Source organism: Pinus tabuliformis, chromosome X, assembly GCF_031772625.1.
Source record: "Pinus tabuliformis cultivar Carrire ecotype Pingquan chromosome X, CPIR1, whole genome shotgun sequence".
Classification (NCBI taxonomy): Eukaryota; Viridiplantae; Streptophyta; class Pinopsida; order Pinales; family Pinaceae; genus Pinus; species Pinus tabuliformis.
The window spans coordinates 1,204,904,826-1,204,927,315 of record NC_142308.1 but is presented as its reverse complement, the minus strand read 5'-3'; the positions used below and the strand labels follow the sequence as shown (position 1 = coordinate 1,204,927,315).

Here is a 22,490-nt window from a genome sequence, read left to right as displayed (position 1 = left end):
GCAAGACACACACAGCCAAGGCAATCTTCCAATCCTTAGTACGCATACACAATGTGGCATTGCCTTATAACCCATCACAACTAATAGGAATAATCGCTGCATACACGGGCAAAGCTGCCTTCAATGCTGGTGGTGTCACATTGCATTCTATTTGCCCTTTAACAAAGCAGATTGCCCCTCACTAAACAATGAAAAATTGGACACATTATCAAAGCATTTCCAACAATTGTGTGTCCTCCTCATAGATGAGGCATCGCTCGTTGGTGCAACAACACTATATCAAATTGATAAGCGCCTGCGACAAATCTTACACACACCAACTTCATACTTTGGCAATGTTGACACGATATTCTCTGGCGATCTTTACCAGGCAAACCCAGTCAGAGACTCCCTGATCTTTGAAAACCCAAAAATCAACAAAAACACAATTCCATATGACTTCTGGCCAGAGAAAATAAAATGTTATCAACTGCACACAGCCATGCGCCAAAAAGACCCATTGTTCATTGATGTACTAAATAGGATGAGATTAAACATGCAAACAGATGAAGATATTGCTTATGTAAACAACAACTGCTATAGGGTCCCACCTTCAAGCCCAGTTTTCCCACACATTTTCTATCGCAACAAAGATGTCCATATTCACAATGTGAAAATGCTTTCCCTAACAAAGGGGGAACAAATAATGCTCATTGCAATTGACAACTACGAGCTTCCTGGGTCGAGTTATTTTGCTTTTGATAAAACAATCTCACTGCCATCAACAATTACAGTTAAACAGAACATGTTAGTTGAACTATATGCAGGAAATTACAATACAAATGATGGATTAATAAATGGTGCTGAAGGGATTTTCAAATCCTATTCATCTAATAACAACAGGCCTGACATTGTCTGGATAGATTTTTCAGACCCAGAAGTTGGGAAACAACAAAGAAGCAACTTCAAACAACTATACGACATAAACATAATGCCAAATTGGACACCAATCTTTCGAATAGCAAAATCGCTAGCAATGTCTTGGAACAAATTACAAATTACAATTCGAAAACAATTTCCAATCCAATTAGCCTGTGCCCGGACAATACACCAGACACAAGGGTTGACATTGGATCAACTTGCATTTGACCCAACTGGTGTCACAAAACATGGTCTAGTCTACACTGCATTATCACGTGTTCGAACTATTGACTCACTATAATTGATTAACAAATTGACACAACAAAACTTCCATGTCAAAAACAAAATAATCAATGAGATGGCATGGCTAGAAACAACTGGTGCATGGAAACTAGAATTCACAAAGAAGAAATCTGTTAACAAGGATGTTTTATCGATTGCAAGCCTGAACACACGTAGTCTACGTGCACATCTTAGTGACGTGATTCATCACAATGACTTAATGGACAACATGATTCTATGTTTTCAAGAAACTCATTTGTACACTCCACCAGTAGTCAAAGAATTCTTATCATTCAATTTTGCGGCTGCACATTCTACACATGGAGTTCTTACTTGCATAAACAAAAAAATACCTATTAGAGCAAGAAAGACATTTTGCAAGAACAAAACAGAGCTTAGCCTAATTGACATGTACTTCCGACGACCAATTTGTTTAATGAACATTTATGCAGCACCATTTGAACAAGTATCCACAATAATGCAAATAATTCAAGAAGGAAAGTTGCAAACTACATATATTGACTGTGTTTTTTTAGTTGTTGGTGATTTGAACATTGACAACAACAAGAAACAGCTCGTAGCAAACTCTTTGTACAATTTATGGAAATGGAAAACTTACATGAAATAACAAGCAAACTATCTCCGCGCCGAAACACAGCGATAGACCATATCTGGACAACTTTGCCTATGAAACAGTGTGAGATAAATGTAACATGGGCTTATTAGTCTGATCACAGCATATTCTATGCACTATTACAGCTCTAATGACCCTTGGAACAAATCAATAACCAATTTGCTAAACTTCATATTCAAGGAAACTTCATATTTCCCTGTTCAAACAAATGCTGTGTTATCCGAGCAATATCAATCTCCAATGGCCATACTGAAAGTCTATTTCTTGTAGCTCCCTTGCAACATTCTGTGTTTACTGATCTAGGTATGTAACGACACATAGAATAACGTTATGCACAGATTTATTATTACATGGAACACATTTTGCTTGTAAACCTAATAGAATACATATTTATTATTACATGGAACAAGTTTTTCTTGTAGACCTAATAGCTTGTACTCGTGTTGTACATATAACTAATAAGAAAACACAGCACGAAGAAGTAACTCCTCCAGAGCCTTGCTGCCTTTCAAATCAGAGACTGGTAAACAAATAATTAATATGAAAAGACAGCACGAAGAAGTACCTGCTCCAGAGACATGCTCCCTCTCAGAGACCTGTGACGTCTCAGAAACTGCTAAAAAGTAACTAAAAAACCTTCAAATCTATTCTTACAAGTTTTGTAGTACAAACACAATGTTAATTCAGATTCTTCAATATTGTTCTACAGGCACAAACAGGAAAGTACATCAAGTTTTGTAGTACAAATATAATGTTAATTCAAATTCTTTAATATTGTTTTACAGGCAGAAACAGGAAAGTACATCTTAGATAGCAGCCAGGCATCAATTATGCAAAACAATCACAATACAGGAGTTAAAAGGGCTGAAAATGGGAACAACTTTTCACGGCCAGGTTCTAGTGATATACAAAACACTGGTTGACGAAGCCCACGGAATTGAATTGTTACGTGCTGACCTAGTGGACAGCAGAGGGCATATGACAATTACGCTAAATGTGCCACACAGCCTGATTCCTGCTACTGAAGCGAAACTTGTAGTGGGCCAGGGAATCTGTATTACAGATTTCAAGGTCTCTGCCAAGACAGTTTATGACCACGGAGACTGTCCGTGTATACTTGTTTTGCATGGGAAGACCATCTTGGTACCAATTCCACCTATCTGTACGGAATACAGATTTGTTCCCACGACGACTATTAACCAGCTCACCAGCACAACAGCTGCGTTTGCAATCGGCACAGTTGCCGGCCTTGTAACAACAGCAAAAGAAATAGCTGGTCAATATGTCCTAACTATCAAGGACGGCCCAGCTCAAAAAGACAAAGCCACGGTATATACAAATTCAACCATTTATTCTTTTTAACATTTAAATCATCTACACATTTTAAGTAACCATTTACTTAAAAGCAATTACATTTAACACTAGTACATTTTGCAACGCAGGTGCATCTTTTTAGTACATTTAAGCCAATTTTCAAATCAATCCAACAACAAATATTGAAACAGGAAGCACCAATGGTGCTGTTTCGAAATCTTGCCCGAGGCAAAGAACGTGGGTCGTTACGGACTTGCAAATCTACATTCATTACAGCCGTTACTTCAGACAGGGTACTTGCAGACCTGAGAAAACTACCTGCCTCAACAACAAAGGTCCTCTCATACTCCACAGAATATATATTATAAATCTTTATTTCCTGTTCTCCTAAATTACGCACGTTCATTTAACATCCTCTTAGTATTTTTATTACAATATCTAACGCTAGGCTTGTACTGAAACATGGACCAGGTTAAAGGAATGCTCACTATAGCAAACATACATACAGAACCCTTTGTTATAATCTGTAACAATTGCTCTCTGCCCGCCGATACGTTTGGAACAGTTATCATGGACCAACTTAACTGTTCCACATGCAAACAGCTAACTACATATCGACGCAGTTTGCAATTAAATTGCACAATCCAAACCGACGCAAATGTTCAATACAAATGCATCCTAAAGGACAGTTTACTGCTCGAACTGTGTCCATCCTTAACAGGACTCACGTATGAAAAGTATCTCGAAGACGTTGCCGACGTTACATACAGTTTGCGAGATTTCCATGTACACAGCAGCTTCCTGTTGGATAGTTCGGATGTCATTGTGCGTACAGATTGACACATTTTATCCTCTGTAGGATGTGACTTTCTCTGGTCTACGAGTTCATATCTGCTGGAAGCTTGGAATACCATCTTCATGGTATTGTTATATCTGTCTTTATTATTATTTGAACATAAGAACTCTTCCTCTGGGCATTTTAGTTTCTGTTGGGCTGAAAATAAACAACTCTGATGAATGTTTTGATGGTTCGGATTACCATCTTCATGCTACTGTTATACCTGTAGTTACTCTTCCTTTGGGCATTTATTTTCTACTGGAATGAAAAGAAACAAAGCTCCTTATTGTTTAACGGCAGGAGTATATCCTCTTTTTGTTGAGGAAGACAAGGCTTTTTTGGAAAAGGAGAAAAAAATTACAGGTGATGTTCTAATTTATATCTGCATGCCTGAAAAGCACAAAAGGTCATTCCGCCCTTGAGAAATAGCATGTAAAGCTAGGTAAAAATAGAGATTGATCTGATCCTGCAACTGGAAAATGTTGTTGTAACTATTGGCAACTCAATGAAAATGAAGCGGCCTACTAATATTTTGAACTCTTGTATCAGTTGAATTGACTTAATATCCACTTGAAACATTTTTTTTACTACTGTTTGATCTGAATGACTATGCTGACTGCTTTCTATCAAATACTTTGGAGAGGGTTGAATGAAGGCTATGAATTTCAATTAGATTAGAAAATCTCTTGTTATACCTCGCTGTTCATAGCTATATAGCTCTGTGTCATTAAGGTATGTGCTGCTTGCTGCCTGTTTCTACCTATCACCTATAAGGAATCCATAATCGTAATGCATCATAAGTAATGAATGTCCAATATGAGCTTATAACCAGTGCTATCCTATCTTGTCACGATTATTGTCTAATTAAATCAATGGATATAGCTCCTGTATCATCTCTTCTCATGTAACGATATCTAATTACGTGAATCAAGTCCCTTGGTTAAGCTATCATATTCATTTACATTACTGTGACCTTATCCTGTATGTCGTATAAGTTAATCAATGGCATTCATAGTGACATGTGGCTAGCTGTAGTAGGGTTAAGCTTCTGTATCATGCTTATCTATCCGTATCAAGCTTACTGAATGCGAAAGGAACCGGGTGTATCTGTCAACCGTGTTGTCTGGAGTCCAGATGGCAATTTGTTTGGTAAGAAGTTACATGTTGAAAGTTGTTGCACAAGCATTGTGTCTTTTCCAGCTTCACATTGTTTTTGCACATGCAGTTAAATTGATTTGTGTTACTTTTATTACCCCTTGATGTCAACAGGGGTTGCCTATTCAAAGCACATAGTGCATACTTACACCTATAATGGTGGTGGAGATGTACGACAGCACTTGGAGGTATTTGATCAATAATTTTACTTTTCTTTCCCAGAGTAATAGCATACGCATACTTAACATACGAGCTATACAGGTATGATAAAGACTAGGTTTCTGTAGAGTTAAGCTTCTGTATCATGCTCATCTATCCGTATCAAGCTTACTGATGGCCTTGTTTCTCATGTGACTACAATGGGGCCTTTGATTTTTCTACATTCATCAAGCTGAATTTAGTCCATTGTAGTACAAGAAAAATACTGATGGGATTGTCCAGTGACTACAGTAGTTTTCCAGTTTTAAGGACTCTATGACACTTTTAAAGAATTATTATCGCATTAAACTTTATTTTAACTTTTCATATTTGTCAAGATAAATTTTCAGTACTTAAGGGTCTCTTTTGAGTTTCAGGTAATTTTTGAAACTTCTGAAAGAATAAGGTTGTTTTCAATTGTAACTCTTCATTTCTTTTATAATGGTGAACAAATTGCTCAATGTTCTTGTGTATCTTGTTGTATATTAATAGTAAATCCATAGATACCTGCATCCTGGTAGATTGCTCGAGCAAGCTGCAGCCTTTGCTTTTGTCCACCACTCAAATTGATGCCTCTTTCACCAATCTCTGTTTGATCCCCATGAGAAAACAATTCTAGGTCTTTCTTCAGAACACATGCTTCAAGTACACCTTCATACCTGGTTTTATTCATCTTGTTCCTGAATAAGATGTTATCTTCAATTTTCCCACTTTGAATCCATGGAGACTGTGGAACATAAGCTATGGTACCGCTGACCTTCACAGTGCCTGCCCTGTTCAACCCTTCTCAGCTCTTGGAGCCTACGTAGATATATGGTTTCCCAAGCTGCTGGGCTCCAAAATACCATTGTCTCTGGGCCAATGACTCAATCATCTTTGCACCAAAGAAAACAGAGGCCAGCACATAGCCTTCATAGGAAAAATGCTCTGTTCCTCCCAAGTACTCTACGAACAAGTTTATCAGATATGGACCTATATATGTTCCACAGCTAAATATGGCTGCAAACAAAGCATTGATTATCATTCCCTTCCAAACAGATGACAGAATGGCCTTTAGCATTGATGGGTTCTGTATATTTGTCTCGACCTTTTGGTAGCACCAGTTGGTTTCAAGTCCTCGATATGACTCTTCAGCAGTATCCTTGCCTGCAACATCTGGTACGTCATCAACCTCTAAAGTCTTCTTGTATCCCATGGCAAACAAGGGGTTGAGCCAATGGAATTTCATCAGGCTCCAAACATTGGCTCTGGAATATGGAGTCAACTGATTAATATGGCATATCTCATGTTGAGGATTTTGTTCCATGCTGATATGGCCATTATTAGAAAGCCACTTTGGTTGTGGGGTTTTATCTAAAAGCGGCTGTTGAAGATCATGTGGGGAAAACAATTTAGTAAATTAGCTTACATTGTATTGAAGCTAGAATGAACTGAGCTACTTAGGAAAAAATTACATTGCAGTTATGGCTAATGTTTTCTTTTTCTCTCGAATTATTCTAAGTGAGACCTTGTCCATTATAACTTCCTCTCCATCGCTCTCATTTTAAAGAAACAGGTTGGTTGCCCTTTTGAGGATTTCAAACCTATATCTTGTTGCAATACTATATATAAGATCTTAGCTAAGGTCATGGTTCCTTGTTTAGAGCCCATCCTTAAATCCTCCACTTTGTCCCAGGCAGATCATCTATCTAAGAAGTGCTGGAGTAAACTATGTAAAGAAGCACTGGAGCTCTCAGCTGGTACTTTTAGTATATGCGAAATTTTTGATGGCACTTCCATGGAATCAACAGACATCAGGGTATAGAGTCTTCGGCAGAATCTTTCATTTGCAATGTTGAAAATAGAAGAGATTTTCGTTCTTTGTGGCTATCAGTGGACAGCCAGATGGATTTTTGTTTTTGTTTCTGTTGTATTCAGATTTAGGCAAGCCAAACAGAAAATTTCTGCGAGACCATATTGAACTAAACCCATTGAATACACCAATCTCTACAGGTATGACAACCGTGTTGTGTGGAGTCCAGCTGGCAATTTGTTTGGTAAGAAGTCACATGTTGAAAGCTGTTGCACAAGCATTGTGTCTTTTCCAGCTTTACATTGTTTTTGCACATGCAGTTAAATTGATTTGTGTTACTTTTATTATCCCTTGATGTCAACAGGGGTTGCCTATTCAGCATACGCATACTTAACATACGAGCTATACAGGTATGATAAAGACTAGGTTTCTGATAGTTTGTATCCCTAAGTTCAGTTGATGTACTCTGCCTTCGTTTACATGTTGAAAGCTGTTGCTCTCGAATTATTCTAAGTGAGACCTTGTCCATTATAACTTCCTCTCCATCGCTCTCATTTTAAAGAAACAGGTTGGTTGCCCTTTTGAGGATTTCAAACCTATATCTTGTTGCAATACTATATATAAGATCTTAGCTAAGGTCATGGTTCCTTGTTTAGAGCCCATCCTTAAATCCTCCACTTTGTCCCAGGCAGATCATCTATCTAAGAAGTGCTGGAGTAAACTATGTAAAGAAGCACTGGAACTCTCAGCTGGTACTTTTAGTATATGCGAAATTGTTGATGGCACTTCCATGGAATCAACAGACATCAGGGTATAGAGTCTTCGGCAGAATCTTTCGTTTGCAATGTTGAAAACAGAAGAGATTTTCATTCTTTGTGGCTATCAGTGGACAGCCAGATGGATTTTTGTTTTTGTTTCTGTTGTATTCAGATTTAGGCAAGGCAAACAGAAAATTTCTGCGAGACCATATTGAACTAAACCCATTGAATACACCAATCTCTACAGGTATGACAACCGTGTTGTGTGGAGTCCAGCTGGCAATTTTTTTGGTAAGAAGTTACATGTTGAAAGCTGTTGCACAAGCATTGTGTCTTTTCCAGCTTTACATTGTTTTTGCACATGCAGTTAAATTGATTTGTGTTACTTTTATTATCCCTTGATGTCAACAGGGGTTGCCTATTCAGCATACGCATACTTAACATACGAGCTATACAGGTATGATAAAGACTAGGTTTCTGACAGTTTGTATCCCTAAGTTCAGCTGATGTACTCTGCCTTCGTTTACATGTTGAAAGTTGTTGCACAAGCATTGTGTCTTTTCCAGCTCTACATTGTTTTTGCACATGCAGTTAAATTGATTTGTGTTACTTTTATTATCCCTTAATGTCAACAGGGGTTGCCTATTCAGCATACGCATACTTAACATACGAGCTATACAGGTATGATAAAGACTAGGTTTCTGACAGTTTGTATCCCTAAGTTCAGCTGATGTACTCTGCCTTCGTTTACATGTTGAAAGCTGTTGCACAAGCATTGTGTCTTTTCCAACTTTACATTGTTTTTGCACATGCAGTTAAATTGATTTGTGTTACTTTTATTATCCCTTGATGTCAACAGGGGTTGCCTATTCAGCATACGCATACTTAACATATGAGCTATACAGGTATGATAAAGGCTAGGTTTCTGACAGTTTGTATCCCTAAGTTCACCTGATGTACTCTGCCTTCGTTTTGTAATCTTGGCTCTTGTCTTCACAGACTCAAAGGGGCACCTAATTTCACATTTACTACTGCCGCCACATCCATCATTCCATATGCCATTTGCTGCACCGATCGCTCACTTAACGTAAGGTCTTCGTTTTATGCCCATCATTAAATACTGGCCTGCTCCAATCTGATCTTCAAGATTTCTGCACCTAGATATTGACATAGATTTCCTGTCGGACCCAATCTACCACCAAGATTGTCCGACGTCAGATACATCATCTAATTTCGCATTTACTTCTGCCGCCACATACATCATTCCATATGCCATTTGCTCCCCATGTCATATCGACCACTTAATTGCACTGACTGCTCACTTAACGTAAGCTTTTCGTTTTATGCCGACCATTAAATTTTGCCCTGCTCCATCCGACCCTCAAGTATTTTAGCTCCATTCACACTTAAAACCACCTTACAAACACGTTGAACTTTTGTATAAATTGGCCTCTTCTACACCTGGATATTCACATACACCTCCCCGCTTCCCCGCTTCACATAACATGGAATCCATTAGCATAAGCCAACTTACTGAACTCACAGCATTGTTTCTCTTAGCACTTATTCTCATGACTTTTCTGATTATTGACATCGTAAAAGTCGAAAGACAAAGAAAAAAGAAACCAAAAAAACAATAACATCTCTTTTGCATCATCTTACGCATTGTCTTATTTCCCCGCTTCCTTCTCTGTTACAGGTGTACGACGGATGCTTCAAATATGCATTCGGGTCCGCCATCGTGCTGCAACTCGCATTTTTATGCTTCTATCGTCTCTGCTCGACTGCGGCACTAATGTCCTAATTGTTAGCATTCGTGCTTGTCTTGTATTCTTCACATGTCTTATTTCCCCGCTTCCTTATCTGTTACAGGTGTACGACGGATGCTTCAAATATGCATTTGGGTCCGCCATGGTGCTGCAACTCGCATTTTTTATGGTTCTATCATCTCTGCTCGACTGCGGCACTAATGTCCTAATTGTTAGCATTCGCTATTTCTATTGCAGTTGTGTCATTTTGGGCTAGCAACATAAACTGGTGTATCTTGAATCGTGTTTATGTATTACTGAAACTTGTTCATGTGACTATATATATTGCAATTGTGTGATTTATGTATTACTGAAACTGGTGAACTAGTCTACTCTGTCTTTCTGAGAACTACTTCAAATCTGCGGGGAGTAACTTACTCCACTATATCTCTTGCTATAGCATGAAGTGTTTCTTAATGAATTGTCTTATTATGATTCTTAATTGTCAAATGTTAACAAGTTTAAATTAAATTGAAACGAGCCTATTTGCAGGAATACACTTCTTCTGCCTTGCAAACATGCCTTTTTATCCTCAGATTGTCTTTTCTTTCCTGTTTAAAACTTCTGGTATACAGAAGCTGCATTTTGCTCTTAGCTCTTGCTAGCACTTCTTAAAGAAGCCTAAAAAAATGTTAGGCTTTCAAACATCAACTCTTAACTATGTGCAGGGACTAGCTGCTTCGCAGCCATCCTTGTTCTCAGTAGAAGCAAAAACATTTAGATTACTATAATACCATGCTAGACGGGAAGGACTAATAAGAGCAAAGACTCCATGCAGTGAGGGTGTCCACTTCTTGAAACTTATCACAAAAAGGTTTAAATGTATCCCGTGAAATTAAAAGCATCCTAGTGAATAGGAGAATAAATTATAACTCCGAACTACATATTTTTGAAATTTAAATGAAGACAAATTGATATACGATCATGTTTGTCTTGTGACCGTGCGACAATATAACGATTAAAATGGGCCGACCATAAATACATGGGCACGGTAAAATAGATCTACTTTCGCGCTCCATAGTCCCTATATAAATACATCGACAACTTAAACTCTAGAGGAGCGTAAGAGCTTTGGCAATACAAGGGTTCGTTTCGAGCTAGTTTTGGGCTTCTATATTTTACCCTATTTGACCGCAACGGGTCTTTGCTTCTCGTAGGGCAATAAGAGAGAGAAACATGGAGTACACAAGATACCGACCAACAGGGGCTGAGAGAGAAAGGGACTGGCAGAGGTCCGTAATAGCCAAGTGGCCTCGCAATGATTATGAATATGACTATACTCGTGATCCTTTGTTGTCTGGTGCTTATATTAATCGTAGAGAAGATCTGAGGCTTGCTGAGAGAGGTGGTGACAGAGCAGGGGTTCGCTTATTGGATGATCATGTTCGTGATCGTGCTCCTGCTTTTCTTGATGATCATCGTTTTGTTTCACAGAGTGGGGCGCTTCCTTCTTCAAATCGGTTAAGTGTAGATGAGGGTTTGAATTTCAGGTGTGATAGCCATAGACTCGACCCTGTAATTGGGAGGAGGGTGCCTGTGGATGATGTTCAATATCTACCAGAAGATGCATCCAACACACTGTTTGTGATGGGTGTTCCAAGTGATTGCACTAGTAGAGAAGCGGAGCACATATTTCGCCCATTCCGCGAATCCAAAAAATCTCATGGAGGCGGAGAAGGAGAAGCGGCGACTGCTGTCGTTGTTTTGTGTTTTGTGGAATTTGATAAACCCTAAGTGTGCTGCGATTGCCATGGAAGCTTTACAAGGGTATAAGTTTGACGAAAATGACACAGATTCGCCTTCGCTAAAGTTGCAATTTGACAGAGAGAGGAGTAGGTAATCCTTTGCGCACGATGAAGATCGACGTCGCGATTATTATCGTCATTGTCGGTGATTTTGTGAGTGGGACGATCATTTTTGCTGGTGGGGCTGTAGAACTTCAGCCCCTCGACTACGATACTTCGTTTCCAAACTTTAACGTATTAGTTCCATTCCATTTTATTTTCTAGTTGTTAGGCCCGTCCATTGCCTATTTTAAGATGGGAGATGGTTAAGACGTTTTTCGAACACATTTTTCCCGAGTTTACAACAATCGCCTCTTAAAGTGCCACGTTACAGTGATTTATGTGTTTCGATTATAACGCCTTTATTACGACAATCTTCCTAAGTATTGTTGTATTTACTAATGACTTTTGTGTTGTGTTGGTATTAATTATCGGTTTATGTTTTAAATGAGCCATAGTTGTTCGAAGTCTCTCTAACATTATTTTATTAATATATCAAATCATTTATTCTTGCAAATTATAATCCAATATAATTTTCACCTTGCCAAGTCCTCGATTACAACTTGGAGGGCCACTATCCAAAGATAAATTTTAAAAAGCATTTATGTACATAGTTAATTTTCACGTTGGTTGAGGTTATAGATTTCTCTCTTTAGGGATTTGAACATGTAAAATCATGGTGTACGAATCTTGGATTCGGTTGTGTGATTGGTTTTCTAAAGTGTTCAATATGTGAGAAATTTTTTTATTTTATATTATTGGGTTGTTTATTGTCATAGCAAATTTATTTGAAGGATGTAACTCATTAAATCATTTAAACTAAAATTAATTGGTAATGAACAATAAAAATAACAACACAAATTAAGAACATGGTTGATACAACTTGTGATACAAAATACATAATGTAAATGGTTGATGTCACTTTTAATAGAATTGGACAAATTCAAATGAATAAAATAGATGTGATAAATTATATGCTTAATGTTTTTTTTATCTAATCATGTAATGGATTCATTAATTAGTATTGATTTGATGAAGATAGGTTTAGTTGAAGATGAGTAACAAGTAGAAGGTTTGGAAGAAAAAGGATAACATAAGTAGTATAGGTGAATGTGAACTTGAATATCCTGTTGACATGTTAGTTCACCAGGTGATTATATCCATGTATTATAAATTTAGATCATTAAATATATCGTTGATATACATAAAGCATTATCCAATAGTTTTTATGTTGTGTACTCTTTCTTTATTTCTTAACATCCTCTAGCTTTTAACCTTGAGATTGAAATCGTTTGTTAATTTCTAGTTTCGATAAAGTGCATTCAATCCATTAAGGTTTGTTCTTCTTTTAAAGACAATTCCTAATAACTTATAAGATACTTAGACTTAAATTTTCCATTTGCATCAATCCAAGGATCTTCCACAACACTCACTTTGGTTCCTTTCCAAGTTTTAAAGCCGCCTCATTACAAATTAAATACATTGATTTAAATTTATCTTTCATTATTTTAGAATTTGTTTGATAGTTTGTGAAATATTATATATTAATATATGAAGATGAAATAGTAAATTGAAATCTGTCAAACTCAAAAATAGTAAAAAGTGATGAGAAAAAGACTTTGATATAAGATTATCAATATCTAGAGTTAAGATTGAAGAGTTAAAACTAAAAATGAACAATGGAAAATGAAAGGATATTATTAGAACTATACCATTTATTCAAATCAGTTGGATCCCAAACTCGAAATTGGAAAAAACTATTCAACCAAAAAGTATATAAATATTCATTTAAAAAAAATATCCATGCATAATCCAGGCATTATACACAAATATGCAAAGATTTTCATATATATAGCAAGGTAACATATAACAAAAACAACACCCAGTGCAATCCATCTTTGAACCAAAAATACATCAACAAAGAGACTCTAGATGACCTCTATTGTCTAAAAAAATCATGCTACAAGAAATGCCATATATCATCAAAATCAATGTGTATATTGGGATCCTATCAATATTACCATCTAATCATTAAAATAAGATACACAAATCTGAACATGTCAAATCTATATTTTTTAATGGGAACTAAAATTCTACTTTCTCCATATGAAAACCAATAAGGTTAAAACCAATTCCAAACATCCTGATTAATTTAACGGTAATGTTACAAATTGAATTAGAATGATGAAAACTAAAGATAAAGGAAAACTACATAGCATAAGCAGTGCCCTAGGGTTGAATATTAGAATTTCCCACAAATTATTGTTTTCGAGAAAAAATTAGGTCATATGCACAACCCTTTTGAGGGGGATGCCCACAAACTCCACTTTTAGGGTAAACATTCCCCCCTTTGTCTCCTTGAGTTTCCCTAAAACGGGGATGTGGGGTAACATTTTCCAAGGAATCGTCCCATCGAATCCTGTGTGTGGGAAACACGGGGAGCATGCCCCCATTGTGAGGGATGCACCCCAATGGAAAACTTTTGAAAACATATAGGCACTTCCCTTTATTCTAAGGATGGTATTTCTAGTAAACCATATACTCTTCCATGTAATGTCAGTAATATGGATCAAAACCATTACAATAAAATAGTCATTATGATCTCAATAAATTGCTTAAATGAATAGAACTTAGTTGGGGAGGAAAATACCCCATCCAAAAACCACTTAGGATAGATCTAAATGGCATACCATTAGCATATTTATAATTTGGTACACCTTCATTAATTTCAATATAATTCATTGGGAATAGGTTTAATATTTGTAATTTCACCTCTTCATTTGGTTCATCAAACCTCGTGAAGAATTTGACATGTCGACATGTTGATTTCTATACTTGAAGCTTTACAATATATATACAAGACCTATTTTTATGCATTTTGTCTCCTATTGGATCCTTCACCAAATATCATAATATCATATACAAAAAGATGCGAAATAATTGTTGAATACGAAATTTTTATAGATTTTATTTCAACCTTATTCTTTGCATTTTATATTTACATGCTTGAACCTTCAACTACTAATAAAAATAGAAAACGTAGATAAGGGACATACTTATATGAGTTCCTTTGAGTAACTAAAAAACCAAAAGTTAATTGAATTGTAGCCTATGTGGGAGGGAGGATTTAATGCCAACCTCCCCTCTTAGGTTCAAGCCTAATTGACATGATGCATGAGACTGCTTTGTGATCTACATTTGTATTTCTCCATTGGGATCCTTCTATGTAATTACTATCTTGACTATGTTGACTTTGTACCTCCCTTGATTCTTGAGAATAGCGGGAAGAGGGAAATAAAAAAAAAAAAAAAACTAAAAAACTAAAAATCTCAAAAGGAGATTCATTCATGAGCATAACATAAGAGAGATGATAGGCATCCCATGATACATATTATAGTATACAAATTCATCTCTATATAGAATAGAAACAAGTCAAGATATATCTAATTTACCATTACATAAGATTTGTCTAAACGTAGTTTCCTCACAACTATTAGGGATTCCTAAATATTGATTGAGTACATTAATTCTTGTGTTGTTGCAACAAAATTGTGGATTTTCCTATTGAAAAGTAATCAAGAGAATTCATCTGAAAGACACTAGAAAAAATATGTTTAAGCATGTTAAAAATTCTTTTAATAAATGAATAAATAAGATTATTAGAGAAATTAGTCTAAATTATTCAAATGTTTCTAGATCTTATTTTTTGGGATAATAGCAATAAATGTGGAATTTAGATATCCCATTATCTACCCACATGGTGTATATTCTTCAAGTGTTGTCAATATATCTCCTTCCAATATGTAATAAAATATGTTATGAAACCAGCTCAAGAAAAGATAGAAAAGAAAGATCACGCCTTAGAATTCAGCCTCTTCGAGGGGGCAACCTCCTTTACATTACATAAATGAACAATTCTTGGATGATACAAATGACAAAACCTCCTTTCTATATATAGGAGTCTAAGGAGTCACAATATAATCCAGCCGACCTAACAATAATAATATAAAGCCACAAAAATAACAATAGAGGGATTCTATGGGGCACAGAAATAACAATATGGGGGTAATAGGGGCACAGCAATATAAATAAGGGGTATAACTACAATAGTAATGGGGTAATCACTAGTATTATAGGGACCCGACATGCCCCTCTCCTTCAAAAAAAGTGTTGTCCTCAACGCTTGAGCAGTTCTGGATACTTCTGCATAAAATTCTCATCCTCCCATGTGGAATCTTCAGCGGATAAGTTCTTCCACTTGATAAGATACTCTGAAATTGATCGATTTCGTAGCTGTCGAGTTCTTGTTTCTGTGACTGCTTCCGGTTCCAACATAATTTTTCCTTCCTCGTCAAGTTCTGGCAATATTGTTTGAACTGGGAGCTTGTCGCCTATAACCTTCTTTAAACATGAAACATGGAAAACTAGGTGCAATCGAGAAGCTGCAGGAAGCTCCAATTTGTATGCCATAGTACCAATCTTTTCCAACACCTTGTACGGACCATAATACTTTGATGATAATTTATTATCCTTCTTAGCTTGCTTTAGGGACATTTGCTTATATGGTTGTAGCCGTAGGAATACCCAATCACCTACATCAAAACTTCTTTCACTGCGATGTTGATCTGCCTGTTGTTTCATTCTATTTTGTGCCAACACGAGGTTATCCTTTAAGAGTTGGAGGACTTGTTGTTGATGTTCGAGGTGATGTTCCATTGCCTGAACCTTAGAATTTTCTCTTAAATATGATGTGATTGATGGTGATTGGTACCCATAAAGTGCCATAAATGGGGTCATTTTTGTTGCTGTATGGAAGGAAGTGTTATACCACCATTCAGCCAGAGGCAACCATTTGACCCATTGTGTCTATTTATCAGATACAAAGCAACGAAGATATCCTTCCAAACATTTGTTTACTATCTCAGTTTGCCCATCAGATTGAGGATGATAAGATGAGCTATGAGCTAACTGAGTACCAAGACAAGAAAATAATTATGTCCAAAAATTTCCAATGAAAATGGGATCTCTGTCACTTACAATAATCTTTGGGTTTCCATGTAGCTTTTGAACTGTTTCCATAAATGCAGTAGAAACAGTACTAGCTTTAAATGGATGTGATAATGCACAAAAGTGTGCATACTTGGTAAGTCTGTCAACTACCACCATGATGACACTCTTTCCCTCAGACTTGGGTAAACCTGTGCTAAAATCCATTGAAACCTCCTCCCAACGTTGGCTTGGAATGGATAAAGGTTTTAATAGACCCGGTGTCTTAATTGTTTCAACTTTATTTTGTTGGCAAACCAAACATTCTGCCACAAACTTTTGAATATCTGATTTAAGGCCATCCCAAAAAAATTCCTTCTTAACCTTGTGGTAAGTTTTTAAAAATCCTGAGTGCCCTCCTAACGGAGAAGTGTGCAATTCCATAAGAATCTTTTGTTTTAGCTGGGAATTCTTCCAGAGGTATAAGCGATCTTTGTACCATAACGAATCATTTTGCCAGCTAAATGTATTAGAAGTACTGGAATCTTGTTGTAGCTTTCGAATAAGTGCCCACACTTCTTCGTCATTCTTCCATTCCTCCTTTGCTTCGTTTATCCAATCTGGTTGGATAATAGAAATGGCACACAACAATGCTTCCATATCCTCATCCTTTCTTGAGAGTGCATCTGCCACCACATTTTGCTTCCCTTTTTTGTAGATGATTTCAAAGTCATAACCCAACATCTTTGTGACCCACTTTTGTTGCTCTTCAGAGGATAATCTTTGTTCTAAAAAGTATTTAAGGCTATCATGATCTGTTTTTACCTTGAAGTGTCTTCCCATTAGGTAGGGTTGCCATTTCTTAAGTGCATGGAGTATTGCCAACATTTCCTTGTCATAAATAGCTTTGCTTAAAAACTTTCCCTTGATTGGACGACTTTCAAAAGCAATGGGTATTTCATCTTGCATTAGAACAACACCAATTCCATTTCCTGAAGCATCACATTCCACAATAAAGGTTTTTGTGAAGTCCGGTGTTGCTAAGACTGGTGCTTGGCAGATTGCCTCTTTAAGATGTTTAAAGGCCTTTGTTGCTTCCGGAGTCCATGAAAATGAATCTTTCTTCAATAATGTTGTTAGAGGTGCTGCTATTCTCCCATAATTCTTAACGAACTTGCGATAATACCCTGTCAACCCAAGAAATCCTCGCAGATGCTTTATGGATGTGGGGATTTTCCATTCCTTAATGGCTTTAATTTTTCTAGGGTCTACCTTAACTCCTTCATGAGATACAATATGACCCAAATATTCCACCTCCTGGACTCCAAAGAAACATTTGGATGTTTTTGCATATAATTGTTTCTCCTCCAATAGTTGTAGCACCTTGTCAACATGTTCAACATGATCCTTCCAAGACTTACTGTAGATTAGTATATCATAAAAAAATACTAACACAAATTTTCTAAGGAATGGTTTGAAAATTGAATTCATCAAACCTTGAAATGTTGAAGGTGCATTGGTAAGGCCAAGAGGCATGACCAAAAATTCATAATGACCCTCATGAGTTCTAAATGCTGTTTTTAGAATGTCTTCAATCTTCATTCTGATTTGATGATATCCCGAACGAAGATCCAACTTGGTGAAGTAAATTGATCCATGCAATTCATCCAGTAATTCATCAATGAAAGGAATGGGGAACTTATCTTTAATAGTGAGCTTGTTGAGCTCCCTATAATCTGGACACATGCGCCATGATCCATCCTTCTTGTGCACCAATACTACTGGAGCTGAGAAAGAACTTTGACTCGGTTGAATTATACCAGCCTCTAGCATTTCTGCAACCATACGTTCAATTTCATTTTTTTGGACATATGGATATCTGTACGGCCTGATGTTTGGAGGAACACTTCCCGGAATCAGATGAATAGCATGATCATGATCACTCATAGGTGGGAGACCAAATAAGCCTTGTTGAACATGAAAGGGATTTGAAGATCTAAGTGAATCATCTGACTTAGGCATGCATGTTGTGGGTGTTGCAAGTGGTGGGAACCGAGCCAATAAAATATATGGCACTGAATCTTAGGTTGGATCATAATTTGTTGTCTTTCGGGCATGTGGGGGGCTACCTGAAGGGCCACCCCCTCATGAGGTCTAGAACATCTCACACACACCTGGGAAATGTTGGCACAATTTGCTGGATCACCGGACCATCAAGTGTATGATTCTCGATCGTGTGATAATGAGTTGGAGTCGGGCGCATGAGAAACACGTGAATCAAATGGAAATGATGATTCCCTTTGCTTGATCTGAGGCACGAAACAATGACGAAAGTTGGAACCAAGGCACACCACCCTTTAGAGCACTCACCTAGAATAAATGTGCTGAAGTCAACAGAAGAGGGTGATCTGAATTTAAACAGGAACAAAAAAATTTTACATATATAACCATAAATACAAATTTGCAACAAAAATAACACTTCATTTCATTAATATCAAATACTAAAATATGCTTACAAACAAAATGGAAATAAGACTAGCTTGGGTGATGGTAACTTATCTATGAGAAGAGATGTGTTGGATACATGCCTCTGAGCTATGTTACAATGAGGCTTAAGGGCCTATTTATTATTGAAAAACATGATAAAACCCTAAAAAACCAAAAACCTAACCCCAGGAGATGTAACAACAAGATTTTGTGGGCCCCATTGGGGTTAATTGGGCAGCCAACTTCTCGGAGTCATAACTTGGTCATATTATCTTCATTTGGCGTGCAAAATACCTTGTTGGAAAGGTATCTTCGACTACTACAGGTTTTACTATAGACCCATATACGTGCATATGATTATGGGCCTGGAACGAACCTAAAAAAAGGTCATTTAGGGGTCAAATCTGCTCTGGAAGTTCAGGACCCGAAAAACTATGAAAAATATTAAATGATGAAATAAACAACGAAACAAAAGAAACTGAGTGGATATCTAGGTGGGATAGGTGGGTGGCCACCAATATCCACCTGGATTAGAGGGCTCGCTAGAGGTGAGGGAATGAGGTTTCCTCAACAAACGCATGAGGATCATAGTAATGTGACTAATGGATTGACACCAGGGATGATGATGGGAGGAGACAAGATGAGAGGTGGACTGATGAATTCCATTTTTAGAGCATGATATGCATGGTTGACCTGGAAGCGACTGACTCAATTCCAAAGGGGATCACTCCATAGTGCATGTGATGTGTGTCAGAGGACTGGAAGAGCATCACAAAGAGATGAATTTCCCTTAAATCCAAAGGTCACACTACAAGCATTTGATAAATGGGCAATTGATTTAATTGGACCAATTAATCCACGAGGGAAGAATACAGGTGCACGTTATATTATCACCAAGACATACTACTTGACCAGATGGGTCGAGGCATAACCTATGAAGGATTACCACATGGAAAATGCTACAAATTTTATATTCAACCACATTCTATGATGGTTTGGATGCACGAGGATCCTGATGAGTGACCGAGTTTTGCACTTCTTGAATGACACAATTAAGGCATTGGAAAAAGGGTTCCAAATTCACCATTATAAGAGTATGCTATATCATCCCCATGCAAATGGAACTGTCAGAGTTTTTAACAAAATATTGGAGCATGCCTTAACAAAGATCGGTAATGCTAATAGGAATGAATAGGATGTGTTATCACTCCATAGTTTTTATGAGGTTGCGGAAAAAATCATAGAGGTAACCACGTAACCACTTTCGAAACTGGGAATATAGCCCTTCCAGTTTCATAGAGGGATCTCTCTTTATGATTTAGCTTAGATTGATTGAAGGTATTAGGCAAGCTATTAAGTTCAGGTTTGGATTTTTTGTGTTGTTGGGTTGAAATTGGGAAGAAAATCCATTGGAAAAATTGAGTCACAGGTTTGATGTAATCAAATACATAGTTTACAGGCTAAACTTATAGGGCAGGTTAGGAAAATTCACTAGATCCTTTAATATCTAGGTGTGAAAGAGAGATGCACTTCACTAATAAAAATGACACAAGAATCCTTTAATGATTTCACTATATTACTAAAAATCTGATCAATGGTGGCTCTATGAGCTACTTTATAATACAAGTCCTTTTATTCTAACAAGTCCCAACCCTTCATACTTTGAATTATGAAGTAATTATAGAAAACATTACAAAATATCTTGATTCTAAAGATCAAGATAGAATCCTAATAATATCTAAAAAATGATTACAAAAGTAGTACACAAATTTAGGAATTTTTGAACTACTAGAATTTCTAGCCCTATTGTTGAGGATGATTGTTGATGACTGAGCCTCCAAATTTGTTGCGTTGTTTTCCTTTCTGTCAAAGATAAAAATTACACAAGTAATTCACACAACTTGTCCCATTTGTCTTCACTTGTGATAGAAAATTTAGTTAATATTCTATAGGTCCCATCCACATCTGTGTACTTTTGGAATGTTGTTTGATGATGAAAAAATGTCTACGCTCATGACTAATGAACAAGTCAAAATCTAAGGCCTCTAGGAATGATTTCCCTATTATATGCCCCTTTATACCTGCAAATATTGACTTGTCTTGGGCAATAGTCCATAGTTTCTCCTGGTACTTTGTCAAGCTCATGAGTTTATCTCCCACACCAACCAGTCCTGGTAGACCTTTCCTGTTCAGTACCAGCATCTTCTTATGGAATCTCTGTATGCTGGTTTCTAGGATTTTACATTTATTGTCTAGTCATAGCTTAAGGTTTCTTTTGGTGTTAATCCTCTTCACTTCTAGAATAGTCACTGTCCTATCTTGAATTCCCAACTGCTTTAATTCTTCTTTGTTTTTGGAATTCAAGATTTTCATAAGTGTTATTTCTTCCCCAAGTGTTTGTCCTAATTATATTTTAATTTTCCTTATTACCTCTTTGGACCTCTGTATTAATTCTTGTTGCTAAAAGCTAATCTATATGGAAGGCCATATTACTCTGATGGTTTCACTTATTTTTTTCCATATGTTTTCTCTAGCTTGGGCCAGAGATTGAGTCATAACCGATTCACTCTACAACTATTCAATTTTTAGATTAAGCTGATGGGTTTTTTGCACCTCTACTAGATAAAAATTATTAATTATTAATTTATGTTATGAAAATGTCTTGAGTTGATATATTAACTTCTACTTCTTCAATGGACATATCGTCCATGGCTTTGACAAGTTCACTTGAGGAATCCGATGTTTGTGCTGGTGCTGATGTTGATGTAGATGCTCCGGGGGTCATGGGCACTGAAATGGGGACTGTTGTAAGTGGAACTATGGCCAACTGTGATGCCTGATATTTTTCTTTGAGCAGTTTTTCTAGTTCTACTTCCATGTCCCCAATATGACTGTTTCGTTAATCACTATTTATAACATATCCTCTTTATGATTTTCCATCTCTTCAACTTCCTTAGCCTGTGGATATTTTGTGGTAGGCAATTTTAGTTGCTTTCTGAATGTTGTTATATCAAAATCCTTTATTTTCACAAGCTATTCTTCTTCCTTTAGATCTTTGGGATTATATCCCAGTTTGATCACCAAGTCTTCTAGTGACTTGATCCTAGTATCTTTGGTTAAGGATGGAATCCTTTCCAACTTTAGCTGTGATTGTGTTTTGTTTAATGATACCTGCAACCTAGAAGTGGACATGGAAACATTAGTTAGTGTAGAATACATCATTTCACTCATTTTTTTGTGCATGTCCATTTGATCTATTAGATGAATTTGTTTTGTATCAAAGCTAAACATAGATTCTTTATAATCTGTTGGTGTCCTTGGGGTTGGAACTTTAGCTTCAAGGAATGAAATTTGCATATTGCCCTTTTCCATCTCAAATGTTGAAAGAAGCTTGTGTTGTGACGTAGCTATCTTCTTCCAAAATTGTGTGTAGGTTGTGGCTTTCAACATCCCGTTGCTCTATTTGATTGTCCTGTATTTGGAAAAAATATTAGGCTCAACATTGTCTTAAGCCAAGTCAACTATTTGTGGTGTTTCTAGAAGATCCATGGATG

General features: G+C 36.8%; 3 protein-coding genes across 3 annotated transcripts; all 3 read left to right on the top strand.

Annotated features, from left to right (window-relative positions):
• Positions 1-2,637: 2,637 nt before the first annotated feature.
• LOC149144294 (uncharacterized) lies at positions 2,638-4,405 on the top strand. The gene is made up of 3 exons (XM_089449802.1): positions 2,638-3,145; positions 3,259-3,465; positions 3,602-4,405. Exons 1-3 carry the CDS (start codon positions 2,687-2,689, stop codon positions 3,968-3,970), a joined length of 1,035 nt encoding a protein of 344 aa, XP_089305928.1. The 5' UTR covers positions 2,638-2,686; the 3' UTR covers positions 3,971-4,405.
• A 648-nt stretch (positions 4,406-5,053) lies between these two features.
• Positions 5,054-9,989, top strand: LOC149144293 (uncharacterized). Its single transcript, XM_089452116.1, has 2 exons — positions 5,054-5,117; positions 9,571-9,989. The coding sequence occupies exons 1-2, from the start codon at positions 5,054-5,056 to the stop codon at positions 9,894-9,896; spliced, it is 390 nt and encodes a 129-aa protein (XP_089308242.1). The 3' UTR covers positions 9,897-9,989.
• Positions 9,990-10,855: 866 nt separating this feature from the next.
• Positions 10,856-11,413, top strand: LOC149144292 (RNA-binding protein 1-like). The gene has a single exon (XM_089452115.1). It carries the CDS (start codon positions 10,856-10,858, stop codon positions 11,411-11,413), a length of 558 nt encoding a protein of 185 aa, XP_089308241.1.
• Positions 11,414-22,490: the final 11,077 nt, after the last annotated feature.